This window comes from Oncorhynchus nerka, linkage group LG22, assembly GCF_034236695.1.
Source record: "Oncorhynchus nerka isolate Pitt River linkage group LG22, Oner_Uvic_2.0, whole genome shotgun sequence".
Lineage (NCBI taxonomy): Eukaryota > Metazoa > Chordata > Actinopteri > Salmoniformes > Salmonidae > Oncorhynchus > Oncorhynchus nerka.
The window spans coordinates 31,210,736-31,233,718 of record NC_088417.1 but is presented as its reverse complement, the minus strand read 5'-3'; the positions used below and the strand labels follow the sequence as shown (position 1 = coordinate 31,233,718).

Genomic DNA, 22,983 nt, shown 5'->3' with positions numbered 1-22,983 from the left:
GTAGCCTAGTGTTTAGAGCGCTGGGCCAGTAACCGAAAGGTTGGGAGATCGAATCCCCGAACTGAGAAGTTAAAAATCTGACGATCTGAACAAGGATTTTTAACCCACTGTTTATAGGCCGTCATCTTAACTGACTTGCCTAGTTAAATAAAGGTTACATTTTTTTTAAATACAAAAAACGCGATGCTGTGTGAAACACGAATCCATTTAAGCAAACATCCTACACACCGACGGTCTCCATCTGCGCTGGAGTTATTGAACCTCTGTGTGTAAGGAGAGACCGAGGGATAACAAAATGACAGTGAGGTGCCGCTTCCGGGGGAATATCTTTACTAATTAAGAATATGAAAATAAATACGAGGTGTGTGTCGCCAAAATTCAGCACAAGGGAGTAAATGTTCTTTAGGTTGTTCATACAGATCTAGATTACAAGGAAAATATTTGTAGAACATGAACCTTACTTTAGGCAGACTTGAGGTTAGGAGAAAATATGTTACATCTGCAGGGAAGCTTCGGAGAAATAAGACAAAGCAGGAATATCGCAGCGCCATAGTGACATCTACAGGTTTAAAAGTCATAGGCAGCACATTAGAAGTATCAGGAACAAATTGATCTCATTTGGAATTCCTTTAATGATCAATGAGAATTTGCTGTTACCAAAATACATATTGCTCAATGTGCTTGGCTGAAACACGCCATTGCGTGTTGGTGAGTAGACTTGACAGCACTACTGCACCACACGACCATAAAAGTTAGCCCTACTTGAGGCACATCTCCCGTGGGTGTAAAATTGAATGTTATTATTTGTTTCATTGCGACGTTTTCGTGCTTTGAGTAGAAAACAAGCAACCAATAAAACGCTTCTCTGCCCCAGCTTAATTATAGCACATTTTGGTGACAAAATTACATAGGCCTACTTTCCAACGGTCATTTTACGTGTCATGACTCAGGATAGCCATTCTTCAAGTAAGGTTAGAAAATAAACGGAACATCCACTTTAGTCACACTTAGAAAATCCACTTTAGTTAGATACTATTACATTTGGTCATGTGTAAATAAACAACTATATTCTCTGTCCATTTTCTGGGACAAAGTGCACCACCACTCTTTCCTGAATTCGATCACATCACTTGTTTTTAGTGCACCCAAATGCACATATATGAAATTAAATTGTTGGTAATGATAGCCTCTTCCTTTATCATTGTTTTTCAAATAAAGTTGAATGATATGTCTTTAATTGATTAGTCAAATAGCATTTTGGCCTGTAAAAAAGAGGGTTATCCTAGGAACCAAAAATGGAGAAACCAGAGGAACCTTTTATGTTTCATATATTCATTATGATTAATAATAGTAATAATATTAATGACAAAAATGCTATTAACAATAATAATAAAAAACAACATTGAGTGGCAAACTTGTAAAGTCACACTTTCCACGTTTACATTTTTTTATTTATTAACTTTACATCAGAAGTCAAAATAAATACGCAGTCAATAAATAAATAACGACATTTAGCACATTGTCAACCATTGACGGATGTCGATATTGCTCATATACACGTCTATCTTGTTGTCACAGGGTGCGTCGCTTCTTAACAACCTATAGGCATCGTTAAAGTGCAGGTGGCTTAGCTAAGCTCAATGTTATTCATTTGTGTTGACCAATAGCGTCAGTGTCCCATTGCCTTCCAGTAAAACCACAACATTATATTCTATAGAACTATTATCCCTCAAGTAGTCCACGTATGCACAATGAATGAAATCCTTAATTAGACATAAATGTAATCATATTACCGAATTAGTCTTGAATAATAAGAAGTGTAAAAGTTGTGCGTCACTGATCAAGTCTTGGTCAACAGCTTTGCACAAAGGGAAAATTCTTTGTACAAATGGAAAGAGAAAAAAATGATTTCCACATGTTACCAACAGTTTTCATTAAAGCAATGTTTTAATATTTTCTCCTAAATTCACTATTGTTTCATTATGTCAATTTCTTATAGGCCTACAGTCTGCAACCTTGACAACTACGTTATGAAAACAAAATCTGAAAAGTATGTACTACTATTCCCCATAAATTCCACATCAAGAATGTATTTTGTTCTCAGTAGGTTTGTTTTAGAATTAAATTTTTGTATGTGCATGGGCCTCAATTCAAATTTTCGGCCTATTTTCTCTAGAGCAATGAGTGACACACTTGTTGCTCTCTCTCTCTCTCTCTCTCTCTCTTTCTCTCCCGCTCTCTCTCTCTCTCTCTATTTCTTTCTCTCACTCTCTCTCTCTCGGTTGTGCAGGGGCCGTCAGAATGGTGGGAAGGTGCGACACAAGCGCCAGGCTCTACAGGACATGGCTAGGCCTCTGAAGCAGTGGCTCTACAAACACAGGGACAACCCATACCCCACTAAGACAGAGAAAATCCTGCTAGCCCTCAGCTCTCAAATGACCTTGGTCCAGGTATTTATTTTCTCTTATTTTTAAATATTTCAGGAAAGTTCTATTAGAACAACCGTTTAACCACAATGTCATTTATAATCTGATTGTTGTTGAGATGATATTGCATTGAAATTAAAATACTTATATAGATAAATAATTATAATAGTGAAAAGGCCTCATTACAATGTAGCCTACATCATTCTAGTGTACCTACGTTTTAATTTGTCACAGAATTAACTCTGTATAACTTCACCATCTCTATTTAACCTTATGGTTTTCATTATGGACAACATTGACCTTGGCATCATCTCCTCAAGTTATAGCCCACTTGTCTTTGAAAATAGGCAGCTTGTACTTAGGTGGCCTTTTAGTTTTGTGAGTCATAGTGCATGGTGTTCCTCTAGATTACTGGGTTTTCATCATAAAGTGACAAACCCCAGAGAGAGAGAGCCTGAGAGAGCCAGGGAGAGCCAGAGAGAGCCAGGGAGAGCCAGAGAGAGCCAGAGAGAGCCAGGGAGAGCCAGAGAGAGCCAGAGAGAGCCAGGGAGAGCCAGAGAGAGTCAGAGAGAGCCATGGAGAGCCAGAGAGAGACAGAGAGAGCCAGGGATAGATAGATAGACAGACAGACAGACAGACAGACAGACAGACAGACAGACAGACAGACAGACAGACAGACAGACAGACAGACAGACAGACAGACAGACAGACAGACAAAGAGAGAGCAGCAAAAGTAGGCTACAACTGTCAGACGTTGAGCTGAGCTCCTCCCTACAGTATGTTCTGTCTGACGTGGGACTATGCTGCTATGTCATCTGGACACAACACAATGTCATTAATTTGAGAGAGAGAGAAAGATGGGGAGAGAGAGGTCTGTCACTGCGTCGGTTGCCTAATCTGTTTTTAATTTTGGTCCTAATGAAGCCGTTTGTTTTGGGAGTGTGAGCACATCACAGAAGAATGCGTTACATGGAACACACACACACACACACACACACACACACACACACACACAGGCCCACCTCACCACACACCCCATACGGGCGGGGTGAAAAGTCAGGCTATGTTCACTCTGTCTGTGACCAGTCTGTATGCCACAGGGCAGGAACAGGGTGATGAACCATGTGGTGGCATAACACTGTGTTTGATGTCTGTGGTGGGAACCCCGGCATTGTGACTGTGTGTGCTTCCAAAAATGCCCCCTTATCCCTACATACTGCATTACTTCTGACCAGAGCCTAATGGGCCCTGGTCAAAAGTAGTGCACTATATCGGGAAATAGGGTGCCATTTGGGACGCGAGCCACCCACCCATCCTCCCCCAGTCTCAGTCTTAGTGACAGACATATTTTCTTGCAGGCTCATTAGCCTCAGACCTCTATGCTCTCTTAGTGCTCTCTCAGTCTCTCTCAGCCCTCTCCAAGCCACATGTGGATGCTTCAGCTTAGGCCCCTGGTGTGACGTGCCCTCGGCCAGAGACAAAGGCGCGTGGGACTTGATTCGTTAACGAGAAACATGATACTGGAACACAGGAAAGATCAGAAAAGAAGTAGTCTAGCGTACTGCCGGTCCAACTCTTTCATAAGTCGCTTGAAGTGTATTGAGCATGAAAAGTTATTCCAGTATAACTTGTGGAATGAAGAAGGCAGGGTTGAGTATCATTTTATTGCATTAAAAAAAGTATTATTAGAAGGAGTTTGGTGGAATCCAGAATAAGCACATAGGACTGGGTATGTTGGGTTGGAAATAACTTGATGAATCCTTCCATTTGCTGGGCCTGTCTAGCGTTTAGGGGTGTTGAATGGTTGTGAATGGCATATTGAAAGCCTTTGATATGGACTAGAGGACTAGACTAGATGAATGTTGCAGTGTTTTCTTGCTGATTTTTCTCGATCCATTTCCCCTGCGTGTCTGGGATGTCTCAGAGACTTCTGCTTCTGCGGTATTATGGGTATCGGGGTCCGCCGTGTTGCAACCCGCCTCTGTCTCTCCGCCTCTCTCGTACCCAGGGTAAGGCCGGCCGGAGGGAGGGAGGCACAGCAGACATTTTCCTAAAGGATAGTCTTTGTTTTGTCATGGATGTGGAGGTGTTTTGAATCCAAACAATAACAGCGAGTTCTATTTTTCTTCCCTTTTATCTCTGTTCTTCTCTCTCACGCGCTCTCTCTGACTCTCCTCCTTGTACTTTGCTCTCTCTCTTTGTTTCTCTGTCTGTCTCGGTTCCTCTCTTTCTCCTCTCTCCCTCTCTCTCTCTGTTTTTTTTCTTACTTGATCTCTTACCCCATCTCTCACTTTCTCTCTGTTACTTTTGCACTCTCGCTTGCTTTCCCTCCCTCCCTCCCTCCCTCAGGTGTCTAACTGGTTTGCAAACGCCAGGCGGCGGCTGAAGAACACAGTGAGACAGCCAGATCTGAGCTGGGCGCTGCGCATCAAACTCTACAACAAATACGTCCAGGGCAACGCAGAGAGACTGAGTGTCAGCAGCGATGACACCTGCTCAGAAGGTAGGCTAACACTCTCCTCGCCGCCAACCTGTCGTATTACAACATCGTATGTCTATCTCATGAAGACATCACCCTCAATGTCAGTGCCCACTTATCACATATCTCATATCGTGTCTCTACCTCGGGAAACGAGGTCAGCCCAACACTACCATTTCCGTCCTCCTTACTACTGCCTCGTATCCGACAGCTCCAGCGCCGAAGTAGGATCCCGTTATGCAGGGACATGCACTGGCGTTTATAAATGGCCTGTCTGTGGCTGTTTCTCAAATTGCACCCTATTCCCTATGCAGTGCACTACTTTTGACCAGGGCCCATCTCATTTGTCCTGGTAGAAAGACGCTGACGCTCAGAAGCGGTGACACACTGTCATTAAGACACCCTACGGGACTAGCAGGGCTGAAGACTAGCTTCTCTTCTGATCCCAGCCTGCAATTGGTAATGAGAGGCTCTGTCATACGTGTATTTATTGCTCTCTCTCTCTTTCTCTCTCTCTCGCTCACAGCTCTTTTCCGTGACACAGAAAAACACCCATGCACTGTACTGTGGTGTCACTCAGTCCTTTAAGCCCTAATTAGGTTTGTTCAGGAGGAGAGACACAGTGTGGGCAGGGTGGAATGTCTTTATTTTGCAGTTTTCAGTTTGCATGGCGTTGTAATAAATTGTTTATATAGGGCTCTGGTCAAAAGTAGTGCACTATAAAGCCATTTGGGATGCACGTACTGTTGCTCCGGGAGTTAGTGATGTGACTAAGGAGACGATAACCCCAGTGACCCTGTAACCACTCAGTCAGTCTCACTGTCAGGATCTCGCTGTTAGACACGTCACCTCAGTGTCAGCAGAGGGTTGCCGTGGCAACGTCTCAACAGGAAGGGGTCAGACTGAGGGAGGTTAAAGGTCACCTGTAGCTCAGGTTTATGTCTGACATGAAAGAGATGTCTCAGGCTTAAAAAAAGGAACCTGAGGATTTCAACATCATTTTCAGATGTACGATGTGCACCTCGAATATACACCTGAAACATCTACCTCGGGAAGCAGGGGAAGGAAAGCAAATATGTTCATGTGGTTCTGATATAAGTTATAATTATAATTTTGCCCAGATTGAATCCTAACTCAGACCTGCCCGAATCATTTTCAGTGGCCCTCCCTTGATTTCCCCCATCCCGAGAGGGGATCTGTTTTTCAGCACCGTGTTATATTTTCTGTATTTTTTCATCAGGTGGGGGCCAATATTTTAATTCAATCTCGGCTGCAAAGAGCTCCCTGGAAATTATTTATTTCTGCAAAGGATAACAGCAATGTGCTTTTGATAGAGAGGAAATGGGCTACCATCCGTCATGGTTTGGTAATGCCTTGGTCTTAAGCTGACGGCTGAGGTCTTCACTGTAGCTGGTTGAAGCCCTGCCAACTGGAGGGCGTACAGACAGAGGAACTAAATGTGTTTTTCATTTATTTCGCTCTTCGTTGTCTGGATTCTCCCTGGTGGCGCCCCCTGGTGTTGCAGACGGGGACAACCCTCAGCGGATGCAGACGAGCGGCGGCGAGTTCAGCAAGCCCATGTACCAGAGCGTCATCAAGAAAGAGGGTGCCACCATGATGGGGACGGGGCTCCGAGCCGCTGACGCCGCCTCATTGGCCGAGGACTACGTGACTCCGCCTCCTAAATACAAGAGCAGCTTGCTTCACCGGTACCTTAACGACTCGCTGAGACACGTGATGGTGGCCAACAGCGTCATGGATGCCAGGAAGAGGAACCACTCGGGATCCTTCAGCTCCAACGAGTATGACGACGATCTCCTCTCCCCGTCGTCCTCAGAAACCGAGGCAAACTTTGTTTATCGAGCTGGTAAGAATCCGACATTCCTTCTCACATTCTTTCCTTAATATTTCGCTTCTGCCTCTCTCTTTTTCTCTTTCTCTGTGCTCATCTGCACATTTTTGATTTAATTCTCCTGCCCTCAGGCCCATTTGGCCCGTTCATTGTGAGGAAGACGTTCTTAGGCGCTGTGACGGTGTTCCATTGCTGTTTCTGGTTTTCCCCTTATAGAAAAAACAATATGATTTCATGTGACATTTTTTTGCACGTGCGAAACTGTGTTTTGGGAACACTTCACGTGATGATATTTCATATCACCTTTCTCGTCGGTTACATTTTTCACACGTGAATATATTTTCACTTGAGATTTCCCAGGTGATGCCCTGAAAACACAAAGGAGTCATTAGTATGCACACACAAACAGTGCTTTTAACATACAGATGTCCCCGGAACATCACACAGTCAGTGGTATTAACATACACATTTGACATACATGATTCCATTGTGAATGTTTATTTATAGAGTAAGTATTATTCAACATGTCCTCACCTGGGTTTTGAACTCACAACCTTTTGGTTCACGGCACTCTGATCTTCCTGCTACGCCACCATGACTGATTTCACCTTTATTCCAATACTTTAGACTTAAGTAAAGTAAATCTCAACTTTGTTAAATAAAAATACACTCAAGGAAAACAATTATATTTATCAGGGTGATTCAGGAGTAACATTAAAACATGTTAATATGCCTCACCAACAGACTATACAGAAAACCTTCAAATTGTTGAAATAAGTCAATTAAATCCATAATGAGAGAATAGTCAGAACAACTGTTCACTAAAACAGCAGTGCAGATGGTATTATTTCGCTAAGTGCAGAGATGTATTATAGGCAATGAATGTGTAGAGGAACTCTACAGACTTTGCGATGCAGCAGAAAGATCAGTGTGAGTTCAAATCCCAGGTGGGGTCATATTGAAAAGCTAATACTAAGTGATAATGTCATATGCAATCATCTTGTCATTGATTAAGAAAACCCATAAACTATTTGTGATATTTTTTACATGTGAAATAGCTGTTTTCACATGTTGTGCTAAAACGTCCACATGTGGAATTGTATCTTCACAAGTGAACAACGTTTGCATCTCCGTGTTGTCACATTTACTTCACATGAGCTCATGTTTTCCCACGAGCCCAAATGTGTAGTTTCATGGTATCACATGTTGAAATGTTGCATCCCCACGTCACAGGTCTTTTTTCATGTGTAGTTTCATGGTATCACGTTGCGTTCACAAGTGATCACATGCACTCCCTTGTTCTCACACTCTTCTTTCATTTCAGACGTGTGAAAGTTAATACGGTACTTGTGGCGACTGAAATGCACCTCCTAGGTAGCTATGGGATATGATTTCCCTTTTATTCAAAGCTTTCTCTCTGTTCACCATGCACCTGCAAAAAGATAGCTCTGATGTGGGAGTGCCTTTTAGTATGTTGGGTATGAGGTAAAAGAATATTCACTTTTAAAAGGGAGATTTTCACAGGACGGTTACTTTAAGTCCATGTTGCAAATTGCTCCCTATTCCCTACTTAGTTTGGGACCTTACCTATGTCTAATATACCGCTCTCTATGTGTTCCGTTCACTCCAACAGAGATAGCCTGGCCTCGCCCTCTCTTAGGTTTGCCTCCTAATGTCAAGTACACTGTGGAATTCCCCCAAACTCCCCTTCTCCTCTAACTGGGTTTTAGGGTTTAACACTAGAGACACAACAAGACCATGTGTAACATGCTCACACTGACTACTGTTTGGCATGAGTGAGAGAGAACTGGGCAGACGTGTGTGTGTGTGTGTGTGTGTGTGTGTGTGTGTGTGTGTGTGTGTGTGTGTGTGTGTGTGTGTGTGTGTGTGTGTGTGTGTGTGTGTGTGTGTGTGTGCGTGCGTGCGTGCGTGCGTGCGCCAGCGCGCGTGTGTGTGTGCCAGCGTGTGTGTGATCGTGAGCAGGGGCTCAGTGCAAATAAAACAAAAACCCAAGCTAAAGTAATACAAACCAGTGGCGAGGTAGATAAACGAACAAGTGTGCGTGGGAGTTTTCTTCTTGGCATATGCATTTTTCACAGTGCAGTCCCTTAACCCCTGGTTTTGGTGCCTGTGGGTTGGCCTTGGATATCAGAACGGCTGTTTGTGCTGCATGTTATGAAGGGTTCATGGTGTCATGGCGTTTCAGCCACAGCTTGCAGGTGCTGTTACCAATCAGGCCTAATCTCACTGCATGGAGTTCTGACAGTTCTTCTTCAGTTCTAGAACAACTGGGCCTTTGTTCCAAAGAAGACTTCATAACTGATAATAATGTTTTCACTATTCTGTGTATACAGTTCAGTATTAAAAAGTGCCTGTAGGGAATTCGGATTGAGGTGGAGGAGTGGGGGCTAAACGTGTTTTGCATTATCTCTGTGCGAAGGAACGGAGAGGAATTTGAAGTGATGTATAAGCCGGATAGGGGAGGCTGTCCAATGAAACAGTCCACCGATCGCGACTGTTACAATCTTCTGTCCCGATCAGATCCTTACAACTCCCTGACCCGAAACATCTCTGTCTTTCACTAAGTCACCTGCTGAGCACGTCAGTCACCAGCCAGACGCAGACCGAGATAGGCCGAGAGAGAGATAGGGACAGACAGACCGACAGACAGACAGAGTGGCTTAGCTTAGGCTTCATCACAGACACCCCAACCCACCCCTCCCTCCCTCCCACCCAACGATTTAATAAGAAATAGTAAGAAGGAATCATTTACCTGGCCCGCATAATGTTTTAATAGAAAGTAACTATTTTATCTCCATGGTAAATATAATGTCTTGGCTCTGACGTCTTCCTCTTGGGTTTCTGGGCTGGCCAGCCAGGCATTATTGTGAACGGTTTCTCTTCTGTTACATGCGAGAAGAGAAGGGAACTTGAATCCTAACACATGGAAAGTTCCCTGAGGCGTGGTCTCAGGGGAATTTTCACGCGAACACCTGCTAGCCCCTCTTCATTAGTGAGTGAGAGAGAGAGTGAAATCGAAATAGCTGTTCTTGTTTGGATTCAAAACAACTCCCCGAGTTAAGCTCCAGTTTGCATCATTTCCTCTGGAGATTTTCTCCCCTGTCTGAATATTCCAGATTTTTTTTGTAGTGAAAGAATCCCTCAGCTTTTTGACAATTACAGAGTGTCTGAAATTTCAGGCCTGAGCTGAGCTTCCCGGGCCGTAGGTGTGTTTGTGCGTCAAACCTAGGCTGTAGGAGAAGGAGAGAATGAACTCTCTTTAGTTCTTGGCACTGGCACATTCCTTATAAGCCCCTACCTCAGCCTCACTTCTGATTCGCATAAGCCAAAGTGCCGTGCCCACCGATTGGGATCCCGTTGGATAAATGTCCATTAATGGGACAATTGGTGGATGTCTGGCATCAGCCCTGGGATTTATCTATGACTTCAGAGAGCAGTCGAACGTGGCAGGAGATGGTGAGTGTATATTTACTCTGGTTGCATTCCAAATGACACCCTATTCCCTACACCCTGGCCTATTCCCTATGGGCTCTGTTCAAAAGTAGTGCACTCCATAGATAATAGGGTGCCATTTGGGACGCACATTGACTTTGTCCCGTACTTAGTGGAAAAACCAAGCCTTTTTTTTGTGTTTTTTTTGCTTGATGATAAAAAATAAAAGATCTCTGTAAAACCCTGTTGGTAATATTATTGAAAACAAGGAGCAGTAGAATTCCAATGCACATGCCAAGGGTTTCATGCCAAATTACCCTTTAATGGCATATTAAATGGCATGAATCTAGCTGAATGTTTTTCTTATTGCTCACTACCAGATTTTGCCCTGTCCGATATGATATAGATCATTATACGGCAAATCATTCTCAACGTTTCTGTGAAAGGGGAGAGAGAGGTCTGGGGTAGAGATTTTTCAGAGGTTTGACAGTGGTACATTTTCTCAGGTTCTGTTCTGTTCTGCTTCGGTCTAATGTACTGTACAACTAAGCACATATGATATATCACCAACATTTGACTTAATTTGTGCTTACTTACTTTTTTTTACTAGTTGGTCTCATTAAGATAATGGTGGTCTTTTTTTTGTTATTTACTAAACACTTGGTTTGTTCAGCCAAGTTTCCTAAAAATGAGCTTTTATAGGTTCTGTTTTAGATGAGATAAGTGGATCGATCAAGAAGAATAAAATGATAAATTATTGTCTATTTCCCTAATTGTGTCATTTCAATTTCAAACTCTCTGTGTTTGGATTTTAATACCATGACAGCATTTTACTATTAAATAGTGATAAATATCTTTTATGTGTTTGCGATATTTCAGAGGGCCAAAACGTCTCAGTAATTTCGAGAAGAACACACTTTTTCCATTCACCCATTTTCTCAGACAGATAGGTTGCTCAAGACGTTTCCAGGACACACAACGCGTTAAGATTGAAGCTCACCTGTATTTTATAGCATTAAAGTGACTTGTTACAAATGCTAGCGGGCAACATTTAACGATTACGAAATATGTTAAATGAAAACAGTAGTGTTTGACAGAACCCCGGGGACTCATAGAGGTTTGTTGAATTAGGTCACAGCAATGCAAGACAGTTATTCAATCCAGGAGAATTGTACGGTAGTCTATGTGTGTGTGCTGTTTAAACATCTGTTTAAAACGCACTTATAAATCCCATCTTCCTAAATGGAAAGGGTTAGTAGTTTAGTAGCTTAGCTACCAGCCCGACTCGGGAGGTGCTTTAGAATGATGACAGAGAGAGAGTCCACCATCTGTAATGTTTACTGTTTCACACCGTTTGGGTTCTATCAGGAAAGAAAAAGAAAAGCTCATCATTATCAGTGGAGCTGGTCAGCTTTTCGTCTAGTCTATTGAGCTATAGTACTGTATATGCAGTTTGAATCCTCCAATCCTCTTCATTTAGATGAAGCTAGCGTTAGGCGGCCACAGCGAGCTGAGAATACAATACTTTACTGGGTCTGCAGGGTGACAATAAGCCTCTGTGTGACATTGATGGATGTGGATTCCACTTGCAGTAGATGAGACTCGTCTCAGGAATCCAGCTAGCGCAGGCAGGGACGGGAGGACTGGCCACGGATCCTTCTTTCCACCCTTTCCTAATAATAAAGGAGAGATGAGGAGGGAGGAGGACAGAGGCTGTTCCAAAAGAACAACCCAGCAGCCAAGACTCACTAAGGTCGTATGTGTGTGTGTGTGTGTGTGTGTGTGTGTGTGTGTGTGTGTGTGTGTGTGTGTGTGTGTGTGTGTGTGTGTGTGTGTGTGTGTGTGTGTGTGTGTGTGTGTGTGTGTGTGTGTGCGGGCGAGAGCAAAAATATCTTAACTTTTAGAATAAGTAGAAAAGGGGGGATCCCATCCCTCCATCCCTGGCACTGACCTTTCTCTCTTTATCTCTGTCCATCAGTCAGTGGTTTTCAGTTGAAAGGCTGGAATGAGTGAGTAAGTGCTGATGTGTCCGGTAGAATACAGCCTTTTCCACACAAAGACTAAACCATCTCTTCTAGAACATTCATAATGCGATGTTTAAGAAGTGAAGTAAATCAGGTCCTCTCCAAAAAGCAGGGCCTGCTGTAGTTTAGAGAAGAGAATCTACTGTAATGTAGGTGTTTGCATCATTGTATCTCTGTGGGCGTGGTGGGTAGTGCTGATGGTGACAGACAGAAGTGGAATCCTGGCTAGATGCTGATCTTTATCTTGGCTTGATGTTGTGGGTGTAAGAATGGGTGTGTGTGTGGATAAGTACATGGAAAGAAATGGAGGGCTGGGTTCGGTTGGGCTGGTTTTATATTTATGAGATAAATGTTAGCCGCCACCAACTAGACAGAAACTGGATGTGATGCTAACAGAACAGAAGAGAACAGAACGAGCCTGGTTCATTCAGACTGGAACAATCGGTTGCATCGAGAAGTAAAGTGTGAACGGACAACCATCACCCAGGCTGAACGGACAACCATCACCCAGGCTGAACGGACAACCATCACCCAGGCTGAACGGACAACCATCACCCAGGCTGAACGGACAACCATCACCCAGGCTGAACGGACAACCATCACCCAGGCTGAACGGACAACCATCACCCAGGCTGAACGGACAACCATCACCCATGCTGAACGGACAACCATCACCCATGCTGAACGGACAACCATCACCCAGGCTGAACGGACAACCATCACCCAGGCTGAACGGACAACCATCACCCAGGCTGAACGGACAACCATCACCCAGGCTGAACGGACAACCATCACCCCGGCTGAACGGACAACCATCACCCCGGCTGAACGGACAACCATCACCCAGGCTGAACGGACAACCATCACCCAGGCTGAACGGACAACCATCACCCAGGCTGAACGGACAACCATCACCCAGGCTGAACGGACAACCATCACCCAGGCTGAACAGACAACCATCACCCAGGCTCTGTTTATAGTGAAACTCATAACATAGACGTCAGGAGTGGAGATTAATGTGAGCGGCATTTCTCAACATGATCGTTTTTAAGTCATCAGCGTCAAGGTTTGAGAAGCACCCAAATACACGCAGGCAGCAGAACCCAACAATCAGCAGATCACAAAATGCAGCTGGGTTAACTGACTCACTCACCCCGAGTCCACACAAAACACAAATTGGTTCTATTTAAAAAAAAAAAATGAAACAACCTCATGTCTAAAACAATTGTCCACAATAGTGTTCTCATGGGACGGCTGCGGAATCTGTTTAATGACAGAGTAGAAGGTGTGACCAGGAGTGGTCTGAACGGTCAAGGCTCTCTCATGGACATACCACACACACACACACACACACACACACACACACACACACACACACACAAACACTGTGTGTGAGGGCCTTGAGTTTCAACCCACTGTGAGGAAATTGCAACGTAATGATGCTGAGAGTGCACAGCAAACATATCATTTGTGTTCTAACTCCAGAATGGGCTATTTTAGTCCAAGAAAACACTTAAAAATCCCAAGCAAATTGTGTTTACACAAGAGTTTGGTGTACATTCTTTTTTTTTGTTCCTGTGTTTTTTTGTGTACTGCAAACAACTTCAATTTGTCTTAAAGGACCAGGATTATTGAGAAAGACTTGGAGCGGAAATAACTCCAGCTCTGTGGTTCAGAGCATCGTGTTGTTTTGCCTGTACCTGTTCAACCCAACAGCGGATAATGATAAGGCATCTGTTGAATAGTTTAACCATGAGGCCCGTTCTGAGCCTCACCTCAACCGCTCGCTCAACGTCAGCGGGGGATATCGTTACCATATTCATACGTCCCCAGCGACCCATACTCCTCTTGTGGTGGTTCGGTCAGTGTTTTGAAGTATGCACGTACTGATCCACAGTTATCAGACATGGCTCTGATAGAGCTCGTGTACAAATCTTAACCTCAATCTCTAACAGCAGGAAGAGTGGAGCTCGCTGTCGTGATGACCGTTTCCGTGCCAACCATCTGCGGCAGGCAGACATGTATGAATCTCTGTCACGCTCATCCCTGCCCAGGTTCTGATCTTCCAAGGTTCTGATGATGATGGTTGACGTTTCGCTTTTAGTTCACATTGCCTGGCAGCACACACACACACACACACACACACACACACACACACACACACACACACACACACACACACACACACACACACACACACACACACACACACACACACACACACACACACACACACACACACACACACACACACACACCACACAAAAGGAGCACTTTAGTTAACAATGTATTTACTCTCTGATTGAAAGGCGCTTCTCTCTAACCCTCTCATTTGGCTGGCGATGTGACTCTGATTAGCTAGTGTTTAAGCCACTGGTAAACATTCAGACTCTCTGAGACACAGCCATGTTTAAACACACCAATCACTTAGTATTCATTCATCTCCAAAGACAAAGTGTGATTCCCATTTTGGGTATGTTTTTATCTCCCCCCATCACTGAATGATGCATCGTGGTCTGAGAATGCCGCGGTCCGTGTCATCTGCTTCGCAGACGTCGTGGAAAAAGGACAGACCAAGCTATACGAAAAAGGACAGACCAAGCTATACGAAAAAGGACAGACCAAGCTATAGGAAAAAGGACAGACCAAGCTATAGGAAAAAGGACAGACCAAGCTATACGAAAAAGGACAGACCAAGCTATAGGAAAAAGGACAGACCAAGCTATAGGAAAAAGGACAGACCAAGCTATAGGAAAAAGGACAGACCAAGCTATAGGAAAAAGGACAGACCAAGCTATATGAAAAAGGACAGACCAAGCTATATGAAAAAGGACAGACCAAGCTATATGAAAAAGGACAGACCAAGCTATATGAAAAAGGACAGACCAAGCTATAGGAAAAAGGACAGACCAAGCTATAGGAAAAAGGACAGACCAAGCTATAGGAAAAAGGACAGACCAATCCGTTTTAAAAGAGTTCTACAGGGAGCATATTTCTGATATTATAGTTGATGTATTTAGCTGGATCTGGGATTGTTAATGTCTATTACATCTAAACTCAGATAGCCTGGATGTTATTACTACTACTAGGTTATTAATAGGTACCTGTTATTGCATGCACCTACCTACAGCAAGATCTGTGGTTCTTACCAGAAAGAGGACAATAATGTAACATTTACAAACTAGCAAGTATTGTTTACAGTGACTTCTGACCTGAATCCAGGCCTGTGCCCCAAATGGAACCATATTCCCTAGATAGTGCACTACTTTTGACCAAAGTCCTATGGGCTCTGGTCAAAAGTAGTTCATAACATAGAAAATAGGGTGCCATTTGGGACATATACCATTCCTCCCAGTACAATGGCTCCTCTGTGGCCATAAAGTGACGACTTACCAGAGGATTATTCAACTCAGCGACATGCTGCAGCCGTGATAGATTTATGGGCTGAAAATCTGAAACCTAGAGTGCATCCCACGCAGCAGCTTATTCCTTATATAGTGCACTACACATTAAAAAACAAATGGTTCTCAATTGTGCCAAATAATGTTTATTTGGCTTGTAACCATAATGTAACCCTTTTTGGTGCTATATGGAACCTTTTTTAGAAGGTTCTATAAAAAATCATCCTCATAAGGTTCTAAATGAACCTGTATGCTATAAAGAACCATTAAAAAAGGTTGTATTTAGCACCAAACAATGGTTCCTCTATGTTTACCACCCTTTTTGGTGCTATATTGAACTGTTTTTTATGGTTCTTTGTAGAACCAAACAGTTTTTGAAATTCTGATTTGAATAGCCATATTATATTGTAAAAAATTCCATTGGTTTTATTAGCTAGCGCTGCAACAGCTATGGCTCCATGAGGCAAAAATTTAGAACTATTGACTTAGAGAAGTTTTTAACAAAACATCATCACTGGCCATAGTCCTATAATAGCAGATCCCAACAGATTAGATCGACTGCAATGACACACTCACTCACTGTTACACAAAAAGAGCTGTGAGAAAACCACGCCCCAAAATATTATAATCAGCCGCCGCCTCTACATTAGAATGATCACTACAAGAGGAAAGAACCCTTTTCTGAACTGCAAAGAGCCATTAAAGGGCTTCGGGTCAGTGTGGTTCCACATAGAACCATCACCCTTCCCAAAGAACCCTTGAGGAACCCTACTGTGTACTTTTGATCAGGGCCCAGGGGGCTCTGGTCAAAAGTAATGCACTATGTAGGGAATAGGGTGCTATTTGGGATGGATCCCTTGAAAGGTGAAACTGTCTGGTCTGGTTTGAATGCTAATACTCTGTAATATCGCCTGCTAGTGTGGATTAATGTACTGTACCTCACTGGAGTATAAAAGTTTATGCAAAATATAAAACAACCTTGACCTTACTCACTGGTTTTGTGAACTTCTTTAATCATTTACCATTTTTTAAAGATGTAATTGTATCTTGTATAAATACAATACAAAACATCCACATACATACAAAGGACAACATTGTAGAAACATCTACTACATCACACTTACCCAGACCCACAAGCAGTCACCCCCATCTCCAGCGCCAGCATGCCTTTCTGCCACATGGCCTGAAACCGCACCATTTTCTTTCTCTCCGTAGCCGACGCACTTTCAATATTGTCCATTGTGTTAATGAAACTCGATTTCCAAGTTTTTAGTGTACGATTTTTCAAGATGAGTGATAAGAGAATCGTCCAGCCCATCGGGTATCCCATTACACCCCCATATGCCATATCTTGAAATATGCAGACAGACGGATTAAAAGTAAGTTTACATTGTAATACTTCTGACTGCCAACTGTCTAGCTCCGCCCACAACTTCCGGACTTCATAGCATTCCCAGAAAGCATGGATTATTGAGTCATTGTTAGTTCTACACTTAAGACATGATTCTTCCATTGAACTTCCTTTTTACGATGTTAAAGTTATGAACTTAAAGCCAAGGCATTGTAAGCTAAGTAGGCAGTGACGGCTAATTTTCCATAAACTTTCTCTATGTCGGAGTGTAACTGTCTCAGTGTGCCCCTGGGCCCTGGCAGGCCAGCCCAGTGCCAGTAAGGGCCCATGGATCCCCAGCCTCGGAGTGGATCGTTGCCCCAGAGAGAGGCAGGGAGAGAAGGAAGGAGGGAGGGCCAGAGGAGTGCCAAGACATCCCTAACTTCATTCACAGACTCCCCTTGACATTATATAAAAAAGAAGAGACCATTTGAAACCACCAGGAAAAGAATAGGGAAAAGCCAAGCCCTCCACTGTGTCACTAGTGACAGTCTATACAGTATGTCTGTACAGTTTGTCTGTGTGTTTGTCTGTCTTACTCCCTTTCCTCTCCTTGTTTGTTGTTTGAGAAGAAAGGTAGGGTCCATATAGTTGTTTTTTTGTAATGTATGGGTTGAGGAAGATGTATTTTTCCAGCTCGGCTGCAACAATCATGACTGGACAAAGTATTTGGTAAATTGTTATCTGTGCAAGAACTCCTATTGTCTGCACATTCACCTTATTGTAAATGAACCGAGAGTTAGGTTGTTTCCTATCCAGTAAGTTGTGCTGAAAGATTGGTTGTGGTCTGAACCGTTTCTTCTCTCTTCGAGATGGGAACAGTCAGAGTTACTCATCTCTATGCATGCTTCCCAAATAGCACCCTTTTCCATATGTAGTGCACTAATTTTGCTTTGGTCGAAAGTAGTGCACTATGTAGAGAATAGGGTGCCATTTGGGACAGAAGCTAATACTGTAACTCCTGAGTCATAGCTCACTGATTGGCCTTCTCCAGTCACCAGGGTCACATAATTGGGTGATCATTGGGCTGTCCAGCTCTCTATTGGTCAGTTGACCTCTTGGCATCAGTGGGGTGTCTGTGATTGTGTCCGTCCCATCTGAGATGTGTTTCTCGCTTCTCTTTCGTCTGGCTGTCGGGAGCCGAAGGGGGAATAGGCTGAGCTCATTGACTGCGTGTGCGTGAGCGTGTGTTTTTTTTGTCTCCTAATCTAGCGCAGCCTTTGGTTTGTGCACCAGGGGCCAGTGTGGTGTGTTTATTGTTGTGTGTTGCTAACAACAGCAGCAGCTGGTTGTGATAAAACATACCCATCCTCTCTAAGCAGGTGTACTCTATTCCCTCTCTCATTTGTCAGTTCGTTGTTGCTTGTTTTTGCTTGTTTTGTTTCATGTTTTTTCACTGTGTTCAACCTCCTCTATTGCCCACCATGATGTTAAGTGAGCAAGTGTTTTTGGACTTGAAACCATCACTTCAGTATAACAGAAAGGTAGCAGCAAAGTAGACTGCATGACTTTCGGTTCCTTAGCAAAGCAGGAGAAAAAAGTCCCAAAAGAAAATACAAATAAATAAAGGTTCCACTATGATTTATTGACAATTTATAGTTTCTTTGGCACTGTTTTTGTTTTAAAAAATCAGAGTTTTAGATGTTTTAGGCAAAGGCGGTTGGAAGTGTGCCTGCTCCGATTGGATGTACTCTACTCTATTGTACTCTGGCCGGGTCGGGGTCTCAGGGGGGATTCTGGGTAGACGACGCGTGCGACCACACCCTCCGCTCTGCTCCGAGGCTGCAGGAGGCCTCACACAAACATGTTTTTTTATGGGACATTGGGGGGATTGAACAGCATCTGGACACTGGCTGCCCTGCTCTGAAACATACCGAACTGGAACCCACAGCCGCTTCACAGCCTTGCTGCTCAGAGAGAGCTCAGCAGGCCAGACCCGGGTTCAAATACTACTTCAAATCATAAAGAACATGTACTGCATCTGCTTGATTTGAGTGTGCCTGTTGCAATGGAAACAACACAAAAGACAGATTAAAGAAACTATAAGACGAAGATATCTTTTTATTTTATTTATCACTATGACACCCTAGTATTGTTTTTGTTGTCTTTTTGTTGTCTGCTGTATGGCTTGTCGTCATTGGCAACCCATCAATAGGCCTTCCCTGACTGTCTGACACGATAGCAAATATTGAGCTGATATTTCAATTCAGTAACATAACAACCTCCAACACATGAAAACAATGTAATTGGGATGTAATTGCATAGCTGTTATTATACCAAATGAATGAACGGAGCATATTTGAATCAGTCTCAATCCTGTCTCTAGTACTGGTATTAATCCGAGAGAATAGATTGAGATGCATGGAATATGCTGGAGTCGACAGCACTAGCTAGCTACGTACATTAGCTTAAGCAATTGACACCTGAGCAATAGAGCAAACCAAGTGCCTGCTCGCCCCACTATCAAAATAGGGGAAGCAAGCTTATGTTATTGTGCCTCCACTGTTTCTAACCAGGAAATTATCGAAATCCATTGGGAAATTTTCACTTGGGGCGGCAGGGTAGCCTAGTGGTTAGAGCGTTGGACTAGTAACCGGAAGGTTGCAAGTTCAAACCCCCGAGCTGACAAGGTACAAATCTGTCGTTCTGCCCCTGAACAGGCAGTTAACCCGCTGTTCCTAGACCGTCATTGAAAATAAGAATTTGTTCTTAACTGACTTGCCTGGTTAAATAAAGGTAAAATAAAAAAATAAAAAATAAGTAGTAATGTAGAGTAGACCACTGCAAATTCTTGTCATGTATTACACCGGTCTATCAAAGTAAGAGAATGAGGCCTAATATTTGTCAGATAGAGTCAGATAAAGTCAATCTGGTCAGAGAGCTAGAAAGGGAGAGGAAGGAGAAGAGGGGGAAAAAACACTGTTATAATTTCAAGGCTTTTAAATGGCCTGTGACGCCGTGGAAGAAATGCTAGTTCTTGACATATAACAGATCTAGTTTTTCCTTGTGAAATCAAAGGGAGAAACATAATTTCATTTGTTTTGGCTGGACTGCTTGAGAAGGGTCAATCTGAAGCACCTTAAATCTAGCGTGTTACTGCAAGTCACTTCAGTCAGAGGAAAGACAGAGAGAGAAGGAAAGAGAGAGAGAAAGAAAGAACACCGTTGAGACTGATAAAGAGAGACGGAATGAGTGAGAGGGAGCGTGAGAGAGAGGAGGAGAGGCGAGAGATGAAGCGAGAGATAAGAACCAAAAGAGAGAAAGGAAAAGAAGGAGAGAGAGATTTGGCCTGACAAGTGTTTGAGGATTTTTTCTGGAATGTACCTGAAATCCAAGCGGTGGTTTGTTCTATTTCTAATCTCTCTCTATTTCTAGATTTTCATCTCCCTCTCTATCTCCATCTCAAATCAAATTGTATTTCTGACATGCGCCGAATGTAACAGGTACCGTGAAATGCTTACTTACAAGCCCTTAACCAACAATGCAGTTTTAAGAAAAATAAGAGTTAAGAAAAAGTTTTTAAAAGTTACACAATAAAATAACAACAACGAGGCTATATACAGGGGGTACCGGTGCTTAGTCAATGTGCGGGGGTACAGGTTAGACAAGGTAATTGAGGTAATATGTACATGTAGATAGGGATAAAGTGACTATGCAGAGATAATAAACAGCGAGTAGCAGCAGTGTAAAATAAGAAAGAGGTGGGTTCAATGTAAATGGTCTGGGTGGCCATTTGATTAATTGTTCAGCAGTCTTAATGCTTGGGGGTAGAAGCTGTTAAGGAGCCTTTTGAACATAGACTTGGCACTCCGGTACCGCTTTCCGTGCGGTAGCAGAGAGAACAGTCTATGACTTGGGTGGCTGGAGTCTTTGGCCATTTTTAGGGCCTTCCTCTGACACCGTCTGGTATAGAGGTCCTGGATGTCTGTAAGCTTTGGCCTCAGTGATGTACTGGGCTGTACTCACTACCCTATGTAGCGCCTTGCGGTCGGATGCAGAGCAGTTGCCATACCAGGGGGTGATACAACCAGTCAGGATGCTCTCGGTGGTTCAGGTGTAGAACTTTTTGAGGATCTGAGGACCCATGCCAAATCTTTTCAGTCTCCTGGGGAAGTCGTGGGTGAACAGAGAGTACAGGAGGGCACTAAGCACGCAACCCTGAGGGGCCCCCGTGTTGAGGATCAGAGTGGCAGATGTGTTGTTGCCTACCCTTACCACCTGGGGGCGACCCGACAGGAAGTCCAGGATCCAGTTGCAGAGGGAGGTGTTTAGTCACAGGGTCCTTGGGGATCCGTTGAGGCGGTATGTGAATTGGAGTGGGTCTAAGGTTTCTAAGATGTTGGTGTGAGCCATTACCAGCCTTTCAAAGTACTTCATGACTACGAACGTGAGTGCTATGGGTCTGGAGTCAATTAGGCAGGTTACCTTGGTGATCTTGGACACAGGGACTATGGTGGTCTGCTTGAAACATGTAGGTAATACAGACTCTGTCAGGGACAGTTTGAAAATGTCAGTGAAGACACTTGCCAGTTGGTCAGCGCATGCTCTGAGTACATGTCCTGGTAATCCGTCTGGCCCTGCAGCCTTGTGAATGTTACTCACGTTGGTTACGGAGAGCGTGATCACACAGTCATCTGGAACAGCTAGTGTTCTCATGCATGCTTTAGTGTTGCTTGCCTCAAAGAGTGCATAGAAGTCATTTAGCTCGTCTGGTAGGCTCGTGTCACTGAGCAGGTCGCGGCTGGGCTTCCCTTTGTAGTCCGTAATAGTTTGCAAGCCCTGCCACATCCGACAAGCATCAGAGCCGGTGTAGGAGGAGGATTCAATATTAGTCCTGTATTGAAGCTTTGCTTGTTTGATGGTTTGTCAGAGGGCATAGCAGGATTTCTTATAAGCATCCGGGTTAGAGTCCCACTCCTTGAAAGCAGCAGCTTTTTTTTTTTTTTTTAGCTCAGTGCGGATGTTTCCTGTAATCCATGGCTTCTGGTTGGGGTATGTACGTACGGTCACTGTGGGGACGACATCATCGATGTCGATGATGAATCTGGTGACTGATGTGGAATACTCCTCAATGCCATTGGATGAATCCCGGAACATATTCCAGTCTGTGCTAGCAAAATAGTCCTGTAGCTTAGCATCGCGTCATCTGACCACTTCCGTATTGAGCGAGTCACTGGTACTTCCTGTTTTAGTTTTTGCTTGTAAGCAGGAATCAGGAGGATAGAATTATGGTCAGATTTGCCAAATGGAGGCTGAGGGAGAGCTTTGTAAGCGTCTCTCTGTGTGTTGAGAAGAGGTGGTCTAGAGTTTTGTACCTCTGGTTGCACATGTGACATGCTGGTAGACATTAGGTCAAACGGATTTAAGTTTTCCTGCATTAAAATCCCCGGCCACTAGGAGCACCGCCTATGGATGAGCATTTTCTTATTTGCATATGGCCTGATACTTATTGTTGAGTGCGGTCTTAGTGCCAGCATCACTTTGTGGTGGTAAATAAACAGCTACGAAAAATATAGATGACAACTCTTGTTAAATAGTGTGGTTTACAGCTTATCATGAGATACTCTACTTCAGGCAAGCAAAACATTGGGACTTCTTTTAATATTAGATTTCGCGCACCAGCTGTTATTGGCAAATAGACACAGACCACCATCCCTTGTCTTACCGGAGGTAGCTGTTCTGTCATGCCGATGCACTGAAAACCCAGCCATCTGTATATTATCTATGATGTCATTTAGCCACGATTCGGTAAAACTTAAGTTATTACAGTTTTTAGTGTTCCATTGGTAGGATAGTCTCGAACGGAGATCATCCAGTTTTTTCTCCAGTGATTGCACATTGGCGAATAGGACAGATGGTAGAGGCGGGTTTCCCACTCGCCGAAGGAATTCTCACAAGGCACCCGGAACTGTGGATTTGGGCCTGGTCCGGTATCAGCAGTAAATCCTTTGCGTCCGA

General features: G+C 43.7%; 1 protein-coding gene across 1 annotated transcript in view; it reads left to right on the top strand.

Annotated features, from left to right (window-relative positions):
• The window catches only part of LOC115105098 (homeobox protein Mohawk-like), a 30,815-nt gene that overhangs the window by 2,770 nt on the left and 5,062 nt on the right, over positions 1 to 22,983 (top strand). The window contains 4 exon segments of the mRNA XM_029626700.2: positions 2,000 to 2,050; positions 2,291 to 2,450; positions 4,776 to 4,929; positions 6,431 to 6,772. Coding sequence (XP_029482560.2) covers positions 2,000 to 2,050; positions 2,291 to 2,450; positions 4,776 to 4,929; positions 6,431 to 6,772 — 707 coding nt within the window.